Here is a 27264-nt window from a genome sequence, read left to right on the forward strand (position 1 = left end):
TGGGAGCAACTGGTTACATGGCAGTAGGTGACTTATACACTCAATAAATGACCAGCTCCTTAACAGCCCTTCCTCCTCCTACCCTTGGCCCCTGCAGTCCCTCTCTACACTGCAGCAAGAACCAGGTCTTGGAAAACACAGCTGCTAATGTCAAACTCTCATCTCACTCAAAGCAATGCAAAAGCTCCCTGTTGCCTTGAGGATAAAGGAAAAAGGCCGGAGATGATGAGGCTTTGCAGGCTGTAGCCTCTCCCTTTGTGTCCAGCCTCATCACCTTCCACCCCACACTCCAGGCACTCTGGAGTATAACCGGTTTACTAAAGGCTCCATATTCCATCCTGCCATGGTGCATTTGCACATGCTGCTCCCCTGCGTAGAATGTTCTTCCCCGTGCCCACGCCTGGTCACATCAGATATCAACTCCAGCGTCATTTCCCCAGGAAAGCCCTCCTTGATTTCTTCAAGACAGACCATCCTGCCATAAGCTCTCACAGCCCTGGGCACCTTTCCTCTCTGAATGCTTACCATGGGCTGTCATTTTTTCTGATACATGTCTGCATTAGAGTTCCCCAGAGAAAGTGATCACATGATTACAGAGTCTGGCAGGTCCAAACTCTGGGGGGGGGGGTGGGGGGGCCAGCGGGCTGAAGACCAAAGGTAAAGCTCATGCTGCAGTTCAAGTCTGAAGATCATCTGCTCGCAGAATCCTCTCTTGCTTGGGGGAGGTTAGTCTTCGTTCTGTTCATGCCTTTGATTGATTGGATAAGGCCCACCCACATTAGCGAGAGCAATGTGTTTGACTCAAAGACCACAAATTTAAACATTAATCTCATACAAAGAAACGCTCAGAATAACGTTTGAGCAGATGTTCAGGCACCATGGCCCAGACAAGTCGCCCATCACAACATCCATCTCCCTTGCTAAGAGGTAACTCCTGTGAGGGCAGGACCATATCTGTACTTTCCCTCTGTGCCCCTGCATGGTGGCCAGCATGGTGGCTGATGAGTAGCTGGTGCTCGCTCAACGCTTGTCGTGGGAAACATGATGCTGTGGCCACTTCCTTCCTGCTGAGTCTCATCATCCTCTCCCCACACCCAGGATTCCTGCAGCAGCTCCCTTTGGCGTCTCACGGCCACCCTATTCCTCTTTTCTAGTCTAATCTTCAGCGTGGTTTTCCAAAACATAAATGTCAACAACAACAGTTGATCTGACTCTGAGCATCTTTACTTAAACACTCAGAGCAGATCCCCACCATCTACAGAGTAAAGCTTAGCTTGGCCCATAAATCACTCTCATTCTGTGGATTCTGGGATGTCCCCAAGACTCACACTCACTGTGTCCACACCCTGTGTAATCCTCCTGGGTGTGGCTTTGAGATCTTGCTCCTGTGATTGTGTTATGTTCCATAGCAGAAGGGAGATCCCCTGAGTGGGCCTGACCTAATCAGGTGGGCCTTTAAACGAAAGCAGAGGACACCAGAAAGACACACGCCTACTAACCCAAACCTGAATTCCTGACCAGAAAAACCATGAGGTAGCAAATTTGTGCTGCTCTAAGCTGTGGGGCAGTGGTGATTTGTTGAGCCGGATGTGAACACACCTTCCATTGGCTACTCCACCAATGTGTATCGAATGCTGGCACTGGCAGGGCCCGAGGACCACAGCCCCAGGGAAGTGGAGCAGAAAGGTCCCGTGGTCGTGCCCACAGACCTCTCAATGGCTGCAGGTCTTGAGCTAGAACACACATTTTGGGGCCATCGAGCCACGCAGTTCATTATGGGGACCAGCTTGGTGTCACTAGGACCTGGTCCACAGCCTGGCTCTGCTCCTTCTGGCTGGTGTCAGAACCTCTCTGATCCCAAGCTATTCAACTATAAAGTAGGGGTGAGGATAGTGCCTTCCCTATGAGGTCCTGAGAATGAAATGATTGGACTCCTTCCTAAAGCATGTGGCCCGGGGCCTGGAATACTTCTGCACATGGAAATACTACCTGAACTCATCCCAACCAAGCCTTTCATCCATGTGTCCGTAACCGTGTGCCTAAAGGCACGCACGTGCACACACACATGAACATGCGTGCACACAGCAAGGCTCCCACACGAATGGAAGCTCTCCTTGCTCCCATACCTGTATCGGTGGAAATCATTCAATAAGCATTTAATTGATACCAACTGGCTTCAAGACACCGTGAAGGGTCCCTGGGACAGAAAGCTACTTCCTTTGAAAATAACATTGCGAAATGAGCAGTTCTCAGATTGCAGAGGGAAAAACTGGTTAGAAAGAGAATGTGGTGATAACAGTTTGCCAAACAGATGGTTAGTATTACTCTTTTTCTCGTGTTTTGGAAAGGGGTGTCTCCACTGTGCTGTCTGTACCGAGCTGGGTCCAAGAGAGCCATTCCTGTGCTTGGTCACATGGACATATGTGCTGCTGGTATCCGGCCTGGCCGTTAGCTCAGTGGAAATTCCGTGGGATTCTGGAGCGCTGAGGGTCCGTCTGGGCCACTTAGCCGCGTGTGAAACTTCTGACAGCTTCTCACGGGAGTGTGTCTCGCATTCACCGGGGTCAGGACTGGGGTGAAGCAGGGTAGGCTCTCAGCTCGGGTGCAAAATCAAAGAGTGGGTTTGAGCGGGGCACAAACATTTCAGTAATCAAGAGAAACAATATTTCAATGCTACATTTCTTTACGGTTTCAAAATTAATGCAAAAAAATCAACAGTGAACAAAATAACATTTTAACTAAAGGGGATCTGATGCGATCGGGATCAGGGTGAGGTGAGGGAGGTGAGTCGCACAAAGTGTAGCATCAGAGCCCATCCTGAGCAAGAATTTGGGTGTTGGGTTTATTGTGGGTTACTTCTGCATAATTTTTTACCTAAAAAAAACACCACATTCCAATGTTATCTTGACTCCTGCCCCGCAGACGGACATCCCCCTGTGCCCCCGGTCACCCCACATCCTTCCCCGCCGACTAAACGGCTCTCAGATCTCTCCTCCTTCCCCACCGCCCTTGCCCTCTCTGCCATCACGTCTGGCCGGAACGGCCACAGCAACCTCCCAAACATCCTGTCCGTGCCCCAGCCTCGTCCGTCTCGTGAGAGTCAGGATTAAATCTTCCTTCCGACCTCTCCTCGAAGTCCACGTTCATCCGTCCACGGGTCCTGCTGACTCCACCATCGGCCCCCACTGTCTAGAAACGTCTAACCACTGGCCACTCACCGCCCCCGGTGCCTGTGCCGTCACCTTTGGCAAGGGTGGTCGCACCTGACTCCGTACTACATGTTCTCAGCTGTCTTCCGTTCCCCGCCCAGGGTTTCCCGGGATGTGGGGCAGACGGCACCGTTGTGGTGTCATTTCACGGTTCGGCTTTAAACGTAACCGACTTTCACCGTAAAAACGCTATTCCCTCGTGGACTCTTTCCATTTTGTTCCAGAGGAGGTTTCTGTGAGGTGCCGGTGCACCCTCAGCACCCTCCACGGCACTTGCTGATTGCTTTCTAAACAAAGGCGAGCTCTGTGCAGAGCCCGGGTAAGCAGTAGCATCTGGCGCAGGGGTTCCCTGCTCAGCACCGAGGCCCCGGGCTGGGAGAACCGTTTGTGGCGGGGGCGTCCTGTGCAGTGTGCCGGTCTCAGCACCCCCGGATGTCAGCAGTGTGCCCCTCACCTATGTCATGACAACCAACACTGTTTCCAGGCACTTCCAGTCATCTTGTCGTGGGTGAAGTCACCCCTGGTTGAGAACCACTGGCTTAGCCACACTTATTCACAGTTTCGTTTCTACTGTGTTTCCTTTAAAGAAATGGGGGTGCCTGGGTGGCTCAGTCGTTAAGCGTCTGCCTTTGGCTCAGGTCATGGTCCCAGGGTCCTGGGATCGAGTCCCGCACCAGGCTCCCTGCTCGGTGGGAAGCCTGCTTCTCCCTCCAACTCTGCTGCTCCCCCTGCTTGTGCTCACTCTCTCTCTGTCAAGTAAATAAATCTTAAAAATACATATACATATATATTAAAAAAAAAAACTTCATTTTTTGAGAGCAGTTTCAGGTTCAGAGTAAAATTAAGGGGAAGGTACAGAGAGATATCCTGTGCACCCCCACCCCCACTCCAGCAAGGCCTCCCCACTATCAACATCCCCCACTAAGGGTACATTTGTCACCGCTGATGAGCTGGTATCAACACGCCATGGTCGCCCAGAGTCCATAGTGTTCACTCAGGGCTCTCCGTGCACACTGTGGGTTTGGGCAGATGTGTGGTGACATGTATCCAGCCTCATAGTATCATACAGAGTATTTTCACTGCCCTAAAAGTCCTCTGTGCTCCTCCTGTTCATCCCCCCAGCCCCCACTCACCACCCCACAAACGCAACACCCACACAACACAATCCCTCGTGTGCTCACACGCAGCCAGTCACACTCTCTCGCACACTTTGAGACCCACCACGATCAGCTGTATGTGGACCACCGCCCCTCCAGTTCCTCACGTGGCTCTGGAGGTGAGGACCCCGAGAAGACATGGAGGCCCTGAAAATCAGCGGGTGTGAGTCTGTGCTGTTGAATTCCTTTTTTTTTTTTTTTAAGATTTTATTTATTTATTCAACACAGAGAGAGCACGAGCAGGGAGAGAGGGAGAGGGAGAAGCCAGCTTCCCGCTGAGCAGGGAGCCCGACATGGGGCTCGATCCCAGGACCCCAGGATCACGACCCGAGCCCAAAGCAGACGCTTCACCCACTGAGCCACGCAGGCGTCCCTGTGCTGTTGAACTCCTCACGAGCGTTTCCAACATGGCACACGGACGTTCGGACGTGGATGGGACACTAAGGTGAGTGGCGACTGGGGCATGGGGGCTGGAAGAACACACAGAAGGGAGAAAATCTGCTCTTAAAGGCCCCACGAGGCATTCTCAATGCCCGAGTCCTGGGAACGCGGCCTGGATCTTGTTTCTTTTTTTATGTTTCGCTCCAGCATCTTTTGTTCTGCTCTGCCCCTTCTGCCCCACAGCGGCTTCATCCGGAGTCCTCAGGTTCGCTACTAAGGAAAAGCCATCTGAACCCCATCCCCAATTGTAGGACAACCCAGGCGTGTGCTGTAAAACCACCGAGGGGGGCGGGACGGTTCAGTACAGGGCAGGTTGGGGGGCACTTGGTGATGCCCCAGACTCCTGCCTTTCCACGGGACAGCCTATCTGAACCAGGCGACGGGGTTGTCTGGAGGCCACGACCATCTGTGACAAATTTCACGGCGCTCGAGGTTAGAAACAGCAGCTCGGCAGCAGCTGCCGGGGGTTGTGGGCGATCAGGTGCTGCCCTCGGCCGCCTTCAGTGGAGACCGTGCGCTGGTCAGAGGCAGCTTGCTGTGCCCCGGGGGCCAGCGCAGCTGTCGGGGGGATTAGCCGTAAGGAAAGCCGATCCCATGACAAACGTGCCAGGTATGTCCGCCCCTGGGACGCGGGAGCGCCAAGGTTTGCATCATAGAACTGGTTGGCATCAAAAGACAGAGAACGTGTTTGTTTTCTGAGGCCCCCAGAGAGTCGGGATGTGGACATCATTGAACGTACCCAGAGAAACAGAACACAAGGTGCAAATCACACGTCGGCTGCAGGTGCCGCGGGCTTGGGAGTCTCCGCATCGAGACTCCCTTCGGTGGTTTGCTCGCGTGCGTCGCTCGTGGTTTCTGGGATGTTCTGTTTCTCGCTCAGAATTCTGACACGGGGTACTTTGTGGTGAAAGGAGCACTGGGGGCAAAGTGGGAACTGTGCTGCTCGGGAGGGAAACCTGAGGCCAGAGGGGCCAAAGGTGTCATCAGAGGCTTTAGCGGAATGTCACCGTCGCCCCGTGAAACGACGAGCGTCCAAAGCCCCGGGCGTGGAGGGACTTGAGATTAAAGATTATGAATCTGTACGATTAAAGAGCTCCTCTTTCTGACTCTTTTAAGGAGGAGAGTGGGGTTTGAAGCGGGGGAGGGGAGTGGTCAGATGCGCGGTTCAGGAAGGTTATTCCAGCTCTGAGTTCGACAAGTGGCGGGTGGGGGGCACTGTGTTGGAAAGCCTGAAAACATGCAAAAGCCGACAAGAGCATAATGAATCCTCTTAGACTCACGGTTTCGACGATGATCTGCTCACACCCCCACCCCCAGCCTACTGTATCTGCCACCTCACCCGCGATTCTTTTAAAGCAAATCCCAGACACGGTACCATTTCATCCATAAATATTTTAGTACCTGTGTCCTCAAGAGAAAGACTCTTTCTTGCATGAAGCTGACTTTGGAACCCATGCCGGGTGATTTTCACTAAATAGGAAGAGTGGTAAATGCGTTTCAGGGTTTGCATTTTTGTCAGGATTCTCCTGTTGGTCTCCACAGTTCACATTTCACTTGAGGTATCTGGGTTTTTTGGCTTTTTTTTTTTAGAGTTTCTAATATGTTAAATAATCAATTGATTTCATACCAATTATACAGGAGTGCTCCCAGAATGGAGTTTTACTTTTAAAAAATTGTTTTTAATTTTTTGCTTTTTAGGGGCACCTGGGTGGCTCAGTCAGTTAAGCGTCTGCCTTCGGCTCAGGTCATGATCTCAGGGTCCTGGGATTGAGCCCCGCATCGGGCTCCCTGCTCAACTGGGAGCCTGCTTCTCCCTCTACCCCTCCCCCTGCTTGTGCTCGCTCGCTCTCTGTCAAATACATAAAATCTTTAAAAAAATAAATTTGCTTTTTAAATGTAACTTTTTTTCCCCAAATGAGTGACTGTATGGGTTTTCTAGGGCTTTCAGAACACAGCACACAGCCTGGGAGGCTTATGGGACAGAAATTATCTCCTAACGATTCCCCTGAAGCCTGTCTCCTTGGCTTGGACATGGCCACCTTCTCACTATGTTCTTACATGGTCTTCCTTCTGTGTCCTGAGCTCTTCTTCTTCTTTTTTTTTTTTTAAGATTTTATTTTTAAGTCATCTCTACACCCAACATGGGGTTCAAATTCACTACCCTGAGAGCAAGAGTCACATGCTCTTCCAACTGAGCCAGCCAGGCGCCCCCTGATCTCCTTTTCTTATAAGGACACCAGCCACACTGGATTAGGGCCCACCCCAACCACCTCATTTTTAATTTAACCACCTCTTAAAAGATGCTGTCTCCAAATACAGTGACATCCTGATGTCCTAGAGTTAGGATTCCAACACATCAGTTTTGGGGAGACACAAGTTGGCCTATGACAGCCAGAGCCCAGGTGGTGGGGCTACCCAGATGGGGCTGCAGGGCTTGGCAAGGGTCAGATCTGGAGATTCATTTTAGATCCCCATCAGCGGCTTAGACTTCACCCTGATTTCAGGAGGGAGCCCCCCTGGACATTTGGCAAAGGGGGGCCATGGTCAGACTTGCGTCCAAGCAAGATGGCCTTCGCCGCCAGTGGGGCACTGGGGCTGGGTTGGAGGCCAGAGGTGACCGTGGGGAGACCCAGGCAGAGACACTGGACACCTCTGGGGTCGGTAGGACGGACAGGCGTGGGCAGAGGGGAGAGATTTGGATCCAAGTCATCGGGCGTGAAATCTTTGTTCTCAGCTGCTTCTGCCTCCCTGCCAGAGGAGACCCAGCCCTGCCTCTTCTCCTCTCTGCGGCCCCTTTCCCTCCGCGGAGCCCGGATGGGGTCCATGGCCATAAGCCTTTTTCTTTCTTTCTCGGGCTCTGCCTTCCCTTCCACTTGCATCGGTTTAAAGCACGTCGACAATATTCTCGGACGCCCTCTGCTGCCCGCTTTTCACAGCACGTGATAACGGGCTGTCCCTGGGCAGACACCGGGCCAAAGTGACTGCAGAGTCCTGGGATGTGTCCAGACCAGAGTGACGTGGGGTGTGAAGTGTGAAACACGCACTGGACCTCGAAGACTACGTGTGAGGGAAAGAGGGTGAAATGTCTTGTTAACAATGTCTTATATTGATCACACGTTATTATGTAATATTTTGGATATATTGGATTAAATAGCTATGGTTTGAGGGCGCCTGGGTGGCTCAGTCGTTAAGCGTCTGCCTTCGGCTCAGGTCATGATCCCAGGGTCCTGGGATTGAGCCCCGCATCGGGCTCCCTGCTTAGCTGGGAGCCTGCTTCTCCCTCTCCCTCTGCCCCTCCCCCTGCTTGTGCTCTGTCTCTCTCTCTCTCTGTGTCAAATGAATAAATAAAAATCTTAAAAAAAAAAAAAAGGAGGTGAGAGCCAGGATTATAACTTATACCTCCCTGGGAAGCCAGAAGAATCCAGAAATACACTCCAGTCCAATCACCCCCAGGAGAGTGTGGTGTGACACAGAGGCACAGATTCATGCATCTATCTACCACCTAGGTGTGGCCACCTAGGCCCGTACTGTAGGCCTGCTGTGTGCCAAGTGCTCCCAAAGGTGGGAAGTCCGGAGGTAACTCAGACAGACGGGGCTCCACTCGCAGGGACACACTTCTCCTGAACAGGAGAGAGGGACAACACACAGTAGGAGCAAACAAAAAAATAAGACAGCAGCTGAAGGTTATTTGGAGACGTGAGAGAGAAAAATGATTGGGGTGAGGTCAGTGGGAGATTCTAGAAAGCGTTTTTCTAAGGTGGAGCCCTCAGATCTGCACGTGGGGCAAACCTCCCTTTGGTGGTGAACCTGCAGAGGGAGGCCTGGGGTCCCCCTGAGAAACACCTGCCAGGACCTGCCAGGCTGGGGCCACCTGAACTGGTCTCCACCGGCCTCAAACACAAGGCTTCTCTGCAGAGTGCAAGGGGGTGCAGGCTGGGGGGGGAAGCCACCTGCCCGCGGCCCCTCTCAGTGACCCCTCCACAAGCCCTCAGGGCCCCTCCTAGATTATAGACTGGGATTTGAACGTGCTCATGCCCACAGGCTAACTCCTGAGCCTGGACCTCACGCAGCCCCCTCCTCTTGCCGGCCTGGCTGAGGTTTCCATGGTAGCGGTGGTGACAGATCCTGAGGCTGGGAAGGTGGGGGCAGGGGCGTCAGCCTTTGGGGACCGGGGTCCCCATTAACAGTCTGCGTGTGACTTCTATGCAATTAAAATGCATCCTCAGACAGGGTATTTGCAGAAGGGGAAAAACAGGTCAACACAGGTCTCTGCAGCCTGTGTTGGAAATCCCGAAGCCCCTGAAAGAGCTGGTGGTATAAACCTTATCTGTCCTCCAACTCATTCACTCATTCATTCATTCATTCATTACACCACTAATTTATTTCACAAAGAGTTATTTGGTTAAAGAGATGATGAGCCTGGATGATTCTATTAATGTACTAAGTCTACAACTACTTTAAGCCCCAGGCTTTGTTCTAGGGATGAAGGAAAAAACCCACAGTGCCTCCTTCCTTGATGCTTATTCCGTCTTAGATGTGGGGGTGCCCACACGGAAGTCAGTCTATAACATGACATCAGGCACCAGAGAGTCTCAGGAAGACAAAGCCATCAATACTGTTTTCAGTTTCATTTTCTTCCTCTTTCTTATTTATTTATGTGACAGAGAGAGAGCGAGAGAGGGAACACAAGCAGGGGGAGTGGGAGAGGGAGAAGCAGGCCTCCCGCCGAGCGGGGAGTCTGATGCGGGGCTCAGTCGATCCCAGGACCCTGGGATCATGACCTGAGCCAAAGGCAGACGCCTAACAGATTGAGCCACCCAGTTGGTAGTCTGAGTCCCCAACGGTAGGACATTTTAAGTGGTGGTTACATCGTAACTCAGTGAATGTAATAACCTCATGGGGAATGTGCAGTGGAAATCCCACCTTCCTTCCCCGTCCCACAACACCCGTACCCTCCCTGGAAGCCACATCTGTTACACGTTCTTGAATGCATCATTCCAAGCACATGGCACCGTCAGCCCCCCATTTTTTTTAACAGAATAGTAATTTGTGCACCCACTTTTCTTCGACTTGCTATTTTCCACTTAATGTGAAGACAGCATAGCATGGCGGTTAAAAGCATGGATGGAACCCACTTACTGGCCGGCGGCGGTGGGACTCTGGGCCAGCTACTTAGCTGCCTGCTACCTCAGCTCCGAAACGGGGATTGTCATAAGGATCGCGAGAGTATACTGGTGTCTGCTGAGCTACATGGACCCATTAAATGAAACATAAATCTCGGAGATCATCCCATACCAGTGCTTAAGCAACTTACTCCTCTTTCATATAGATTCGGAGTATCTGACTCTGTGGATGCTTCGTCCCCTCCTCATAGAGACTGAGGTTGCACCCGACCCTTTGTTACAAGAAACGATCTGCCATCAAATCCCGGATACACGTGCTATTTCACACATGCGTGAGCGCATCTGTGCGGTACATTCCTTGAGGTGGGGTTTCTGGATCACACGGTTCCGGCGTTCCGAGTTGGCGTGGAGAATGCCAAGCGGCCCACTGTACGGGTTGTGTCAGCCTACGCGCCCGCCCATGACGGATGAGCGCTGGAGAGATTTCAACCTAAAAACACGGTTTTCCGATTTCTCTTGAACATTCAGAAGACATGAACAGCACCAGGTTCAATTTCATGCATGGAAGCCATTAAACAGTGTCTGGTAGCCCCTGAGCACTTCAGAAAAACGCACTCTCTCCCCTTTACCGCACTCCCCACCCCTCCCTGCTACCCTCAGGGTCGAGACTCCATCGGTGCCCATTTATACTGTGCTTGAGGTGCGAGCTCCCCTTCCACAGGAGATGTTACTCTGCATGCTTGAGAACACTGAGGCCAGACAGACAGGATCACTTATTTTAAGAAAATGTCAGCCCTTTTCCACAGTGGGTGTGCCATTTTATGCTCCCACCAACAGCATACAAATGTTTCCGTTGCTCTGCATCCTCACCAACACTTGATATTGTCAATCTCCTTATTTTTCCCCATTCTGGTGAGCAGAGTGGTCACTTTTTTCTTTTTTTTTTTTTTTTTTTTAGTGAGCGTGGGAGGGGAGAGGATGCATCTTTGTGGAAAAGGGGAGTATTCCCGATTGGTTATGGTGCACCAGCCCACATCTGTTTTCCTCCCTTCTGTGACCTGGGCAACCCTCATGAGCATTTAAGGTGGGGAGGTTGGACTTTAGAAGTGGCTGCGAGCTTGGGAGGCAGCTACTTCTGATACTGATGCCCCAGGGGTTGCTCTCCCCACTCCACTGCTCCCTTCTCTTGATTCTAGGGTCAGAGATGCTCTCCTGCTACTCAAGTCCTGCATGCCAACCTTGCCCACCTCGCCTGGCCTGCCTTCCTTGATGGTGTCCCTTCCATAAAAGCATTTTCTGTACCCCCGCATTTCATAGGTCATTCTGCCTTTCAGAAAACTTCTGTCCCTCCTAACAAGTCACTGATGCTCCCATAGATTCATAAACATTTACATATGAAGCACCTACTGCGCGCCAAGCCCTGGGATGGGTGGAGGGTACAGGAGGAGACCAGAAGAGGCAGAGTTGCCGTTCTCACGGAAGGGAACTTGGTCGGTAGTGAGGGAAAGACAACAAAAAAAGAAACGAGGGTGCGGGAAATGGGGAGATGTTGGTCAAAGAGTGCAGTTTCAGTTGTGGGGGATGAATAAGTTGTGGGGATCTAACGTAGAGCGTGGTGACTCTAGTGAACCGTAACTGTACTGCAGCTATAACATTTGCTACACACACACGCACAGACACACACACACACAATCACGCACAAATCATCACCATGTCACCATGTGAGGGGATGGATGTGCGAATTAGCTTGCTAGTAGTTGTTGTTTCACTCTGTAGATGTGTGTCCAAACATGTATCAAAATGACGTAAATGCATATACAGTTCTTATTTGTCAATTATACCTCACTTAAGCTGGGGGAAATAGGAAATGAAGAAGCCAGTCTCAGGTGCTGAGATGACATGCCTAAAACAAAGCCGACAGTGAGTAGAACAGAGGGCAGTGAGCAGGGAAGGTTCTTCTGCTTTTGCTGGTCGGGGGGGCGGCCCAGGACTCTGCATTTTTAATCATCCCCTTGCCCCCTCCACACACATACATATTCTGATGCAGGCAAAGTCTGCAACACGCTTTTCAAAAATCCTGGCTGCACCGTGACAGGCATGGTGCTGCATAATTTACAAACAGCACCTATTATAACCCTCACCACGATCCGGGGCTCCAGGGGAAACATTCCCCACTTTTAGAAGAGAAAACTGAGTACCAGAAAGGTGAAGTCACTTTCCCACGACCTTCTATTTTCATCCGATCCCCCCCACAAATATTTACTGAGAACCATTAGTATGGCAGGCTGGGATTCTAACCCTCACACAGTCCAGAAAGTTCCATTCTCCGAGTGTCTCCCAGCCTCCTCCCCATCGCCACTCTGGCTGCAGTTTCCATGGCGACGGGCAGAGCCTGCCTACATCATTGAAGCCTCGGCAAATTCTCTTAAGGACCAGGGCAAAGTAACAGAGTAACTTTCTAGAAAAGTTGAGCTGGCGCTGGGGGAGGCCTTGGGGGGGGGTCCAGGCCGGAGGTACCCCCATCTGGGATTTTGGGCACGTCTTTGGGGCACATCACAATTTAAAATGGGCACATTTAAAATGGCTTCTTAGCAGGAGGGGAAGAAAAAAAAAAAAAGCCTACCTGCCAGTGCCTTTACAAACACGAGTAGAAATCACGGGTTTCGGTTCTGTGGCAGCCACCAGCCCCGATGATGCAAACAGCTTTTGTTCTTTCCAATACTAAGTAGTTTCTTGGCTGATTCATTCATTCAACAGGTATTTATCCCTAGTGTTTCCAGGACCCAAAGTTAACAGATTGGAGGAGATGCAGGTTTAACCAAAAGAATGACATCAGTGAATGACAGAAAAAAAGAGGCTCCTTATGTTGGAGGCTACCACTCCCCAGCTGATCAGTGACTGAGAGTTTTCCTCCATGTCTTTCTGACTTTCAAGTATCTGCCCTCTTGCCAAATATCTACTTGATATCTCAAGCAGCCATTAAGCAAATATATGTTGGGGGCTAGCTATGTGCATTTAATTGTCCTAAGTTCTGGGAATACAGGGTAAACAAGATAGATAAGGTCTTTACTTTCTTGGAATGTTCACCATCATGCAGGGATGCAGAAAGCAAATGAGTAAGAAATAAATTAGCAAGATTATTTCACACGCTAACGCAGGTTCTAAAACTGTGCAGTGGAAATACAATACAAGCCTCAAATGCACACCACTCCTGTAATTTTAAATTTTCCAGGGGCCATATTTAAAAAGGTAAAAAGACAACAGTGGAATTAATCTTTTTTTTTTTAAGATTTTATTTATTTGACAGAGAGAGAGCACACAAGCAGGGGGATCAGCTGGCAGAGGGAGAGGGAGAAGCAGGGTTCCTTGCCGGGCGGGGCCCCCCCCCCGGTTGTAGGGTTCAATCCCAGGACCCTGGGATCGTGACCTGAGCCGAAGGCAGACACTTAACCGACTGAGCCACCCAGGCGTCCCAATGGAATTAATCTTAAGAGGTTTTACTAATCTTAATAGGTTTTATTTAACCCAATATATGCAAAATATTACCATTTAGACCAAGGACACCAATGCAATAAAGCGATCAATGAGATATCAATTTTTTTTACTAGATTTTCAAAATCTGGAGTTTATTTCACAAGTACAACATATCTCCATTGGGACTAGCCAATTTCAAGCACTCAGTAGCCACAAGCTTGCAGCTACCATATTGGAAGACATAGCTCTAAAGACCACTGTAAGGAAAGCTATAGGGTAAAGAGAGAAAGTGATGGATTTGGAAGTGGTGGATGCTTTGGACAAGATCTCTCGCTTCAGGAATCTGGAGAGGAGCCCAGGAATTTGCATCTCTATAAACCTTTACCTGCCAGATGATTCTGAGCCAGGTGATCCCCAAGGCACACATGGGTATCAAGGCCTGGGCAGGCAGGGAGTGATCTAACACCCCCCCAACAATCCTAGTAGCTAAGAATGACAATTATGCCCATTTGCAAAGGGCGAACTGAGCCTTCAGGGAGGTCACCTCCATTACCAAAGACCCTGTATTTTCATTCGTTCACAAATAATAAATATAGGTATTTATTGACCACCCGCTCTGTGCTGAGACTGGGATTTTGCATCCACACATTGTGTGTCTTGTGGGCCTGGAAAATTCCAGTCTCCAAATCCTGCACTGCATCTCGCTCACCGCTGCCTGCCACCCCTCCAGCTGCCGTTTCTATGGCAACAGTCTGTGCCTAACACCAGCTAAGCACCCTTGAGCCGAGTGAGAAGTGGTTGATGTCAGAGTAGCCTGGACTGAGGATGGTATGGCTGGGGGCGGGTTAAGTGCTGCAATCCCTACCCCACCCCACATTACTGGTCACTTAAGCCTTTATTACTCATTAAAAGGTCTCTTTGGGGAGGAAAAAAAGAAGTCTCTTTGGGTGGGTTTTTTTGCAGAAGAGAAAAAAAATTGGCCCAGTGAGTTGCTGCTGATTCTTAAAGAAACCGCAGGTTCACGGTGAAGCTGCCGCTGCAGGTGCCAAGGCCATGCCCGTGACCTATCCTCACCGCTCAGCAGCACCTCGTTCTTCCTTCCACACAAGTTGATTGAGTGCCTGGGGCACTGTGGACACTCGAACATAATTGCAAAAAAAAACAAAAACCCAAAAACAAAAACCCCATTATAAGGAGTGAAAAATAGGGCTGCAAAAGCTTCAAGGATCTTTCTCCCCAAGAAACACAAGTGTGAGGCTTCCATTTATCCTCGTTTCAAAAGATGTCGGGCCCCTGTTCTCTGGCACCTGTTCGCACCCAACCGCTCCAAGAAACTAACAGTAACTTGAACAAAACCGAAGAATCAGCTACAATTCATACCCCAAATTCCCAAATTACGTTACTTTCAAGACCAGTGGCGGGGGAGGGGGACGGGTGTTGCAAATGGAGATTGTTTTGGGCAGTGCATTCAGAAATTGCTATTAATTTCGAGACTTTGCTGTTGTGAATCACAATTCAAATTCTCGGGACAGGTGTTTCCCTGTGGCACTTTGGATGGCCTGGAGAAATTTCTCAATGAATTCACGCCTCAAGAAGGGAAGTAGATGGCATGAGGGACAAAGGGTTGAACATCTGCTTAAGCAAATGTTTGCTTGTTTTTGTCCACAACACTGTGTAAACTGCTAGTGTTTTCTTCTAATGATTATGAACATTTTCACCGGTTATTTTTTTTTTTTTCAGAAGCCCAGCCATTCGGGTCCTAAAATATCATGGTCCTAATAAGTAAATGATGGCAGTGTAGAGGGGAGAATAAACTTTAAGTGTTTATTTTCGTGATCCTAAGCAGAATGGACAAAGAATGAAGAGTTCAGAGATTATGGCAAACAGCCCTGCAGAGAGATGTTCTGAAATACACAGAGTATGAGGGAGTCCAAGCCAGCCAGAGACCCTGAAGCACGTTAATTATTCCTGCTGGCAACCCTCCACTTGGCCACACACAAACTTCAATTTTATTGTACAATTTTTATTGTACCATAGCTTGTAATAACACACTATTGGAAACAAACTCAATATTCTTCAAGAAGGGGCTGGCTAAATTCTAATGAACGTATTCAATGGGATTCTATTCAGCTGTGTAGAATTCTAAGGATGTCCTTTAGGGACTGAAAGAGCAAAATGCACAGCGAAGTGAAAGCAACTTGTGTAATAATGGAAGGGTGGCTATCGTTGTGGAAAAAAGGGGGAGAGGAACATATATATATATAATGCAATACATTATATTGCAACACATAAAACATATGTCATAAATAATATATAAAACGTGTAATATAATAATATATAAAAAGACGTTTATGTATAGGCTATCTCTCTTATGGCATGGGGGAGGCATGGGGTAGCTGGTGGACATGGGTGATGTCCTAGGTTGATGGGGTAGACTGGATGCTGTATCCTTCCAAAATTCATATGTTGAAAGCTAATCCCCAGTTTGGAGGTGGAGCATTTGGGAAGTAATTAGGTTGTGAGGAGCCCTCATGAATGGGATCGGTGCCCTGGTAAGAGGCCCTACATGGTGACTGTAGTTAATAATACCACATTGCATATTTGAAAGTTGCTAAAAGAGTAGGGTTTTTTTTTTAGGATTTTATTTATTTATTTGACAGACACAGAGAGAGAAAGCACAAGCATACAGTGGCAGGCAGAGGGAGAGGGAGAAGCAGGCTCCCCACTGAGCAGAGAGCCCGACACGGGACTCCCATCCCAGGACCCTGCGATCAAGACCTGAGCCGAAGGCAGACGCTTAACTGACTGAGCCACCCAGGCGCCAAGCAAGGTTTATTGAGCGATAGCAAAGTGATAGCACAAAGCTCCTAAGGAGGGAGGGGACTCGCTAAAAGAGTAGATCTTAAACGCTCTCATCACAAGAAAAGAAAAATCGTGAGTGTGTGTGGTGACAGATGTTAGCCAGACATATTGTGGCGATCATTTCACAATACACAAAAATATCAAATCCTTACGTTGTACATCTGAAAGTAATATAACGTTATATGTCCATTATATACCTCAAGAGAAAAGCCAGAGAGCTCCCAGAGAGCCTCCTTGCCCCCTTTTGTCATGTGAGGTTATAGCAAGAAGATCGCCATCTGTGAACCAGGACATGGGCCCTCACCAGACACCAAATCTGCCGGCACCTTGATATTGGACTTCCAGCCTCAGACTGTGAGAAAGAAATCTCTGTTGTTCATAAGCCACCCACTGGGTGGTATTCCGATATAACAGCCTGCATGGTCTACGACAGCAGGACTCCCCAGAAGCAGAGCTTCAGGCTCTGTGTGGGTGATTACAAGAGAGGACGATGGATGTATCAAACTCCTTTCTCTTTCTTTCATTTCTGATAAGTCAGCCAGGTCATGATGTGTTATCCTTTTATATATTGTTGGGTATCGTGTGGCAAAATTTGTTTAGAACTTTTATGTGTCTGTGTATGATGAGATAGGCCTGCCATTTTCTACTCTAAGGACACCTCTGACAGGGCAAAAATATAGATTTCTGTTTGCACAGCAATAGGATGATGCCCAAATGAATGGTCTCGAAGGGACCAAAAAAGACTGATTGATGCCAAAGTGGCCCAGTTGGGAGGCCCGAAGCAAGGCGCCAGCCTGGTTCCCAGGCCTGAGGCGATCTGGTCTAGGGACAAGAAACCCACGCACAGTACATTAGAGAAGTTCGCAGGCATTGGGGGGTGACGACGCCGACTCAGTGGGACTTGCAGTGGGTTGGCCGCAGGGATCCCAGAGAAGGGTGCAAATGGGGGATTTCTTCTGGGGCTTCCTCCTGAGGAACTTGGTGGATCGCAGTGTCTCTGGCCAAGGCAGGCTAGCCTGAAACACAGGAGGGAGAGATGGAGGTAGCTACTCTTGTCATCCGAGGGTGTGGGGAGACTGGGGGCAGCGGGAATGGGGAGAGAATCAGAGGGACCTTGGTGAGAGACAATGTGAGAAGAATAAAAGCACTGAGAGCTCATGCTCAGGGAGGAGTTTACCACCTCTCCCACCGCCAGATGACAATCATCAGTAGAATTTTCCACTGAGCTAAAGGCCAGGCTGGACTCCAAGAATTATATGCATCCCGTGTAATCAAGGATGGGGAAGGTTTCTCTTAGACACAAAACAGTGTGGACAGCATTCTGGAGACATCTGTTTAAAATCACATGTGTCTGAATACCCACTTGTTTAGCAAATTACCCCTGGATTTGATCCTCCACCAGTCTTCATCCAAATTTTAGGAACTGACAACATTGAATTTTATAATCTGCGGGCTTTATTTATCTAGAAGTGTTTACCATAGTGTCTGGCACACAATAAGTGCTCAGTGGAGCTCTTGTGGAATCAATTTCCCCAACACAGAAAGAATGGAACATTTCGTGTTAACCTAATGTGTACCCTCTTTTTTTAAATGTTGACATATATTTTATATTTACCTAAGTACATGTCTACATGTGCATAGGTAGAGGCATATTCATAAGGAAGTTTGGATTGATAAATTCAGGTGGAAGTTAACTCCCAGGGTGTGGGATCTACACCCGATGGGATGACAAATGCTTTATCCAAGTCAACTCACTTCCCCTCCCAAGGAGCCCCAGGGGCGGGCATGCGCGAGTCTAATCTACACTCTAACAAACAAGGAAACTGAGGCGCAGAGAGACGTAGCAGTCACAGAGCGTGAGTGCCACCAACCATTTTGCCCCCGAAGCACACACCCCGAACACCCCACTAGCAGTGTCTCCACCCCCCGCCCAACACCATGCTCCTTCATCACACTCACTCCCCTGGTGATTTCTTGCAGGCTCTGGCTTTTATCACAAACATGCTGATGGCGCCAGAATGCGTATCTGGGTTAGAGAGCCCAGAGCGGGGTTGTCAGGGTTCACAAATAAAAATACTGGACGCCTGGTTTAATATGAATTTCAGACAAACAAGTAATTTCTTAATAACTGTTTTGCTTTAGAAGAGATTTAGATTTGGAGAAAAGTTGCAAAGGTATACGGAGATTTCCCCTAGACCCTGCACCTGGTTTCCTCTATTATTTGCACCTTACATTACCAAGGTTTGTCACAATTAATGAACTGTCAAGACATTGTTGTTTAACTGAAGTCCATACCTTTATTCAAATTTCCTTCATTTTTACCTAATGTTCTTTAACTGTTCTGGGATCCCAGCCATGTCACATTTTTAAAGGTTTTATTTTTATTTATTTTTTAAAGATCTATCCACCTATTTTTTTTTAAGATTTTATTTATTTGCCAGGGAGAGAGCACAAGCAGGGGGAGAGGCAGGTAGAGGGGGAAGCAAGTTCCCCACTGAGCAAGGAACCCAGTGTGGGACTCCATCCCAGGACCCTGAGATCCCGACCTGAGCCTAAACCAGGAGTTGGACGCCCAGTGGACTGGGCCACCCAGGCACCTCACCACATTTTTAATTCTCATGTCTCCTCAGGCTCCCTTTGGCTGTGGCAGCTTCTTCAACTTTCCCTGTATTTGATGACCTTGACAGTTTTGAGGACTGGAAAGGTATTTTGTAGAAAGTCCCTCAACTGGGACTAATTGATGTTTTTCTCATGATTGGACTAAGGTTATGGGTTTTGGGGAAGAAAACCCTGGAGAGGAAAGTGCCATTTTTTATCACACCATATCAAGAGTACGTACTGTTGATGTGGTTCGTGGCTTGGCCACCTGGATGAGGTAGTGTTTGTCAAGTTTCTTTCCCATAAAATTACTCTTTTCTCTCCCTTTCCATACTTCCTCTTTAGAAGGAAATTACCAGCTACAGTCCACACCTAAAGAGTAAAGAGTTAGGCTCCACCTACTTGAGGGCAGACAATCAACGCAAATTATTTGGGACTTTTTTCTATATGGGAAATTTCTCTGTTCCCCCTGCAAAACTAATAATTGTTTTTATTTGTTTGTTTGTTTGTTTGTTGTTTGTTTTTAAAGTAAGCTCTAGGCCCCACAAGGGGCTTGATCTCCCAACCCCAAGATCAAGAGTCACCTGCTCAGTCACCTGACTGAGCCAGCCCGGCACTCCACTAATAATTGTTTTTACCTGTAAGTAGGTCTTTTCTTTGAGACACACATGAAAAAGTTATTTGTTGTTTATCTGAAATTCAAACCTAAGTGGGCGTCCTGCATTGCATCTGGCAACCTTATCCCAGACCCATATACCCACGGGCATTTTTGACATCCCGCTGTTGGAGGTCCAAAAGGCATCTCAGAATAACCAATCCCAACCGAAGCCACGGACAGCCACCCTCAGCCAGCCGGCCAGCTGGTTCCTGTAAAGGCATCTCATTCCTTCAGCTGCCCAGGCCCCAGAACCCGGGAGGGTCCTTGACTCCTCTCACATCTCATGGCCAATCAGAAGATCGGGGCCGAGCCTCATTCAAAACTGTATCCAAAAATTCAGCAACTTCGCACCATGCCCAACGTCACTGCCCTGGTCCGTGCCGCCAACAGCTCTCGACGGAACGATTGCAAGAGCCCACCGTGCCCAAGCCATTCTCCCAACCTCTGTCCCCGCGCCGGGTCTAGTCTCAACACAGTGTCCTAATCCTAATTATCCTAAATGTAAGTTGGAGGCTGTCCTTCCTGTTAAAGTCCTCCCGTGGTTCCCATCTTGCTCAGAGTAAAGGTTGCTATGCTGAAGGCTGAGACCTCTGTGTTCTTTGCTTTCCCATATCAGCTGTCTTTACTCTGGCCTCTCTTCAGCCACACAGACCTCCGGCAGGGCAGGCGTGAGTCCACGCCTCTACTCCTGTTCTTCTATCAGGAGAACAACATGGCGACATGTCTTCACTCAACTCAGGATGTCTTCTCTAGACCCCCTACTGGAAGTGTCACGACCACCACCCCCCCACCGCGTTCCATGTCCGCCTTCTCTGCTTTGCATTAATTGCTCCTGAGGAAGAGAAAAGCAGCCCCTGATCTCCAGGAGGAGATGGCCTGGCACGTCATGAGGACAGGAAGCCTAGCTGTGGTGTTCTGTTACACATCAGCCCTCAACAATTGTCCTCCAGAACATCGACCTTGGAAGAGGCCACTCTATAATCATGATGGATCAGGACAAAACACATCTGCTCTGTAATCATGTCTAAACCCAGACGTGAACATTGTCCAAGACACAGAAAGATACTCAGTCATAGCATCACCCTCCATTTCTGACCACATCCAATCTAGAACAAAGCCTTGCTTCCTTAGACTCTTCCTCAGAATCCCTTAAAGCAAATCCAGATTCTAGGTAGGATAGGTTGTTCCCAACACCCTCTTACCCAGTTTCTACTGTGCCTTCTCCTGCATTTCAAAAATGAACCATTGTATTCAACTCCAGGTGTCTTCCTGGACACTCCTTAGAATTCGACATTAACATGCTTGTCATCATATTCATTGTCTGTCACCCCATTTTAACGTACACTCTCTGAGGACAGAAATTCTGCCTGGCAGTGACTGGCTTGACAAATAGTTTTTGAATGAAATTATCAATGATGAAATCGAAGCTCAGGGGCAGGAGGGAATCTGGGCAAGGACACACATCACGATGTGGTGGAGACAGCTGTAAACCCAGCTCTGGGAGCCCTTGCTCCCGAGCCCTGCTGCTGGGTTGGCACCACCCCACTTGGGCATTGGTGGAATTTGCCTTCCCCTTCTCGAAATTCACCTGTTGCCCCTCTGGGGAGGTAGTTCCCTCTTTGAAAAACAATGGATTGAAGTAAGTCTGGAGCAACAACATTCTTCATTTTCCAGATCAGTGGGACACTCTTTTCCCCAAATGAGGAAGTTTTAGACAATATTCTAGCAGCGCCATCTTTTGACAATTGACCTCAATCACTGGTGAGCTTTTTTGCATCCATATGCAACTTCTTAACCCAAAGGAACTGAACCAAGGGGTGGGGAGGAGGCAGTTATGTCCACGCGCTGCCAACCTGGGCCTTCTGAGACGGAGTTCCTGCCCTGTCCCTCAGAAGTAACTGAGAATCTGTGAGCTCACCCCACAGATGAGTGACCCCTCTTCAGGTTTGCATGGAGTCATTCTCTCACTGGAGAGCTCCATCCCAGCTGAGGCTGCCTCTCTCTCTTCTCTGCTGCAGTTCTCCAACCTTTCCATGCCCCCCCCCTTCCTTTGACTTTGGCATTCCAGAGATCTGCCCTTTCTCAAGATGAGTTTTTTGTTTGGGGCGCCTGAGTGGCTCAGTCGGTTGAGCGGCTGCCTTCGGCTCGGGTCATGATCCCAGGGTCCTGGGATCGAGCCCCATGTCCGGCTCCCTGCTCAGCAGAGAGCCTGCTTCTCCCTCTCCCTCTGCCTGCCACTCTGCCTACTTGTGCTCTCTATCTCTCTGTCAAATAAATAAATAAAATCTTTTAAAAAAAAAAAAAGATGGGTTTTTTGTTTTTAGAGATTTTATTTATTTATTTATTTATTTATTTATTTTAGAAAGAGGGAGCATGAGCAGGGGGAGGAGCAGAGGGAGAGGGAGGGGGAAAGAATCTCAAATAGACCTCGTACAATGCACTGAGCCCCACGTGGGGCTTGATCTCAAGACCTTGAGATCATGACTTGAACCGAAACCAAGAGCAGGACGCTTAACCCGTTGAGCCACCCAGGTGCTGCTCAAAATAGGTTTTTGGCACTGTTATCCTTTCAACAAGAATACATTAAGAGGGCGCCTGGGTGGCTCAGTTGTTAAGCATCTGCCTTTGGCTCAGCTCGTGATCTCAGGGTCCTGGGATCGAGACTTGCATGGGGCTCCCTGCTCGGCGGGGAGCCTGCTTCTCCCTCTACCCCTCCCCCCTGCTCATGCTCTTTCTCTCTTGCTCTTGCACACGCTCTCTCTCTCTCTCTCTCTCGCAAAAATAAATAAATTCTTTAAAAAAAAAAAAGAATACATTGAAGATTTGCTCCTCCCCAAGACCCGCTCTAGGTCAGGGACACCCTGGGGAACAAGATTGGCTGTGTCATTGCCCAGAGGGAGCTAACACTATAGGGCAGGAGGACAGATCATTAGCAGATGAACCCACTTTTTATAAAAATCGTTTTGGATATGGACACGTGCAGGCTCTGAAGAAAATGAAGCAGGTGATATTTTAGAGAGTGAACTGAAGTGGAAAGATTCTGCTTCCTTAGTTTCAGGGACCCCAGGATCCCACATTTTTAACAAGCCCCTCCAGCCAGGCGCTCCGAGGCACGTGGTCTCTGGGCCCCACTTTGAGAAACAAGCTAAAAGGAATCAGATCTGGTGCCAGGCATTTTATAGGATGATTTGCTTTATGTTCATGCCAACCCTATGATCCAAGAACGGTTATGATTCGTGTTCTAGAAGAGGAGCGTGGGGCTTGGGAGGAAAGATCATATGCCAAGTTTCAATATTCTTGATTGTGCGGCCAGGCTGTGATTTGGATCCCACAAATCACAATTCGCCTGACTGCGAAGCCTGGGCGAGCTTGGGTCTCTGGGCTCCAGTCCTTCCTCCGGCCCCTCCAGCCCTGCACCTCCCACCTCTGTTTCCATGGCAACAGCTTGAGCAGCCTCTGTCCTCACACAGGTGGGGTCCCTGTGACGGGAAGAGGGGGGAAGGGGGTCCGCCTAGCTAAGCTGTTGTCACAGGATGCCACAGACTGGGTGGTTTCTTTCTTGCCGTCTGGAGGCTGGACTTTGGAGCTCAAGGCACTGGCAGATTTGGTGTCTGGTGGGAACCGGGCCGTCTGGTTCACAGACTACGTCTTCTCTGTGTCCTCCTGTGGGGGAAGGGGCGAGGGAGTGCTCTGGGGTCCCTTTAACGAGGGCACTGGTCCCAGCATGAAGGCGCCACCTCCCAAAGGCCCACCTCCTCCTCATGCCATCACCTGTGGGTTAGATTTCAGCAGATGAATTTGGGGCACACAGTCGGTTAAACGTCTGCCTTCAGCTCAGGTCATGATCCTGGAGTCCCTCATGGAGGGAGCCTGCTTCTTCCTCTGCCCGTTTCAGACACCAGACCAGTGTGGCTGGGAAAGAAAGGGCTGAGCAAGGGCTTGAGCCTCCAGTGGCCCCAAGAAGTCTATCAGGTACGTTTTTGCCCAAATTAAAACAGAAACTTAAGAGTCCTTACACTGGCACACACACAAAAAAAAATAGAATGGCTTTGTGGTCTTCTGCGGATGCCTAAAGAAATCCCATGTTCTAGTCAGCACGGCTGAAAGTGCCAGTGGCTGAAAGTATAATTATTTATATGACTGAAAATAAAGTACGTGCTGGGATATTACTCAGCCACGAGAAAGAAAGAAGTCCTGACACTTGCAACAACATGGGTGGATTTTCGGATACGGACATCATGCTGAGGGTGTCATGCTGAGATACAGTCAGACGGAGAAAGACAAATACCACATAATCTCACTTATGTGGAATCTTTAAAAGAAAAAGAAGAAGAGAGAGTCAAACTCACAGAAACGGCAGCATGGTGGTTGCCAGGGGCGGGCAGGTGGGGGAAATGGGTTGTCGGTCCCATAAGACGAGTAAGTTCTGAGGCGCTAAAGCACAGCGTGGTGATACTGGGCAGGAAAGGTTTTCCTACCTTTCAAGCTCCTTCCAGCTGGTTTAAGAATTAAATTAACATGAGCCAGACTGACAGGAGGAAAAAAAAAACCAATATTTAATTATGTGCACACAGAGGAGGCCCAGTAACAAAACTGAGACCCCAAGAAATGACCAAGACAAGCAGTTTTCATACTTTTTAGACAAAGTGACAATAAATCTGTGAGGAATTGACAGGAGAAACAAATATATGTTTGGGAGCTTCAATTAGTGAAGAATTCTAAACAGAATTTGGGCCGAGGGTAGTAAATTAGTGATAAGTGATAGGGGTTGTTTATATAGACTTCTGGCTCTAAATCTGCTAACTCTGGTAATAAGGACATCTCTCTACCTCCTGGTACAGGGAGGGTCCCTTTGACGTGAGAGATTTATTTCCTGTTTTCTGGAGCCAGAGCGGGGCTCAGAGTGCTTTAGGTTTTGTGGGGGGGTTTGTTTGTCTTTGCTTTTTTGCACTGGCTGTTTCTTAAACTTTTAATTTAAAATAATCAGTATACCAAAATGGCACATTTGGGGGCAGCCTGCCCTTGGCCCCTATAATTCCTGTAGTTAACAATACCGTATTGTGTACTTGAAATTGCTGAGTAGAGTTTACGCTTTCTCACGACACACACGCACACACACACACACAGTTACTCAAATAAAACCACCAATTTTAAAAACAAAATAAATGTTCATGAAGGAAATGGATAATATTATTCTGGTGGTGATTCTCTGAAATGATTAAAATGAATTTGATATACTGTGATACACACGTCATTTTTTGCAGGCGTGCACAGAGGATGAGATGCCTCAATGTGTGTAAATGAGGTCAAATTAGCGCATCCCCCGCCCTACTCCCCGTTTCTTTCTTCAAATTATTTCTCTTTCCGATTTTCTCTTTATTTTCTCTTTCCCCTCCACCAACGCTCCTCAGCCCAAGGGGAAAGGACAAGACCCAGGAACTATCTTCTGCCTCCTGCTCATATTCTCTGTCTCCCTCTCCCTTTCTCTCTTTGTAGCAGAAAGCCCCCGAAGGAGCGGATGCAGGGGTCTGAGAAATGTGATCTTCTCTGTGAACGGCAAGCATCCCACAGACCTCAGATCTTCATGCTCAGGCAGGGAGCACAATGCAGCTGTGGTCTCAAGACCCCTCTCCAGCTGCAGAAACGCCCGGAATCTCAAAGGAAAACATTTCTAGTGTCATCATTTTAGGAGTGAGGAGAACTTTCTCCAAAGACCTCTCGGCAGACACCGTCTCACGTCCCATTGCCCAGATCTCGGTCACCTAACCAGCCCTAATGTAATCATCAGCAAGGAGAATGGGACCTCCATGAGTGAATTAGACCCACCGAACTGACTCCTATAGCTCGGGATGGGGTCACTCTTCCATGACTCAAGTGCTTGCTCCAGGTTTTCACAGACCTTATTCCCTTTCATCACTCAGGCCTCCGCACAAACACCACCTCCTCAGAAGAGCCTTCCAGGAATACCCCACGTAGAGTAACCTCACCCAGCCACTCCCCCTCTTACTGCATTGTTACCTATTCTCCCGGCATTTATCACAATCATAAATCATCTTGCTCACTTATGTTTTCTACCAGGCAGACACCATCATTCTTGGCGTTTTACGGGCAAGGAAAACAGAGGCACGTTCTTTGGTCCCTTTAAGGGTCAACCCTGAGTTTGCACGGATGTGGATGTTACCACCTTGGTTTCCTCCCCATCACTTACCTGCATCCCCCTAAATTGTGGTTTTGGGGTGCCTTTGATTTTTTTAAATAATAAATCTGAAAAAAATTACTATAATTTGGGGCACCTGGCTGGCTCAGTTGGTGGAGCATGTGACTCGGTCTCGGGGCTGCAAGTTGGAGTTCCAGGTTGGGTGTAGAGATTACTTTAAAAAAATAATAGTAGGGACGCCTGGGTGGCTCAGTCAGTTAAGCGTCTGCCTTCGGCTCAGGTCATGATCCCGGGATCCTGGGATGGAGCCCCCGTGGGGCTCCCTGCTCAGAGGGAAGCCTGCTTCTCCCTCCCCCCCCCCCGTCTCTCCCCCGATTTGTGCTCTCTCTCAAATAAATAAAATCTAAAATAAAATAAAATAAAATAAAAAATCACCTCTGCTTGAGAACCACTGCTCTAAATGGTTGAACTCAGACTTGAGCCTGCATCACAATCCCATAGGGGTGGTAGGGGAAGGCATGAATGGGGGCTTGTGTAAACAGTGCTGGGCCCTATCTCTAGGGTTTCTGGTTTGGGAGGTCTGGAAACCTTACCTGGAGAGTCCCTGCTGTAAATAATCAAGATTTCTGTCTCTCTCTCTCTTTTTGTTTTGTTTTGCTTTGCTTCTTCCTCTTTTATTTAATAAAGATTTCATGCGGCAGGGAAATGTTAAATCCATCAGCATATGGAGTTAAGAGCCCGTCGGGACGTGTGCATTGTGCTAAGCCTTAAGGTATGTGCGGTCCACGAGGGAACGATGATTCTGCACTCCTGGGGACACAAAAGGCCCCCTTTGGCTGGTTGTATTACCTCGCCTTGCACCTGCGAGCCTGTGCCTGTGAATTTCTGTGGCCGTTGCTATGCATGACCACTAGATGGTGCTGGAAGCCAAAAAATAAAGTGGTCCGTCTCCTGCAGAAATTAGACGCGGGTGGGGGGTTGCCTTTTTAAGGCTTTCTTCCCGGGTTAAAACAAGAACCCCCACCAGCTAGACACTCCATTATACCTGCAGTTCGCCATTATATGGAGTTTTCCGTATTAACAGTTTTTCTTTAAACAGGTTGATTTATTTATGTATTTTTATTTTTTTAGAGAGAGCAAGCGAGAACACGGGGTGGGGGAGGGACGGTTTAGAGGGAGAAAGAGAGAATCTTAGATAGGCTCCGTGCCCAGCATGGACCCCACAGCTGGGCTGCATCTCACAACCCTGAGAACATGACCTGAGCCGAAATCATGAGCCTGAAGCTTAACTGATTGAACCACCCAGGCTCCCCCTGATTTACTTATTTTCAAAGATTTTATTTTTAAGTAATCTCTACACCCAACATGGGGCTCGAAATCACAGGGTCAAGCGTCGCTTACTCCATTGACTGAGCGAGTCAGGTGTCCCTCTTTAAATAGATTTAAAGGCATTAGCAAACATAGGCATTTAAAAAAAAAAAACTAGCAATGCTTCACTTTCAGTGGGGAACTGGAAGCATCTGTGAGAAATACAGTAGCCAAAAAGAAGGGGTAGAAGCGGGGGACAGAGGGAGGGGAAGAGCAA

At 48.7% G+C, this 27264-nt stretch overlaps 1 protein-coding gene across 1 annotated transcript in view; it reads right to left on the bottom strand.

The window, feature by feature from the left end:
- Nucleotides 1-5240: 5240 nt before the first annotated feature.
- LOC112806694 (double homeobox protein A-like) overlaps nucleotides 5241-27264 on the bottom strand; it is a 43136-nt gene continuing 21112 nt past the window's right edge. The window contains exon 5 of the mRNA XM_025849090.2: nucleotides 5241-5365. Coding sequence (XP_025704875.2) covers nucleotides 5241-5365 — 125 coding nt within the window. The remainder of the gene's footprint in view (nucleotides 5366-27264) is intronic.

This window comes from Callorhinus ursinus, unplaced genomic scaffold (assembly GCF_003265705.2).
Source record: "Callorhinus ursinus isolate GAN/ISIS: 27379988/994484 unplaced genomic scaffold, GSC_fseal_2.0 scaffold100, whole genome shotgun sequence".
Classification (NCBI taxonomy): domain Eukaryota; kingdom Metazoa; phylum Chordata; class Mammalia; order Carnivora; family Otariidae; genus Callorhinus; species Callorhinus ursinus.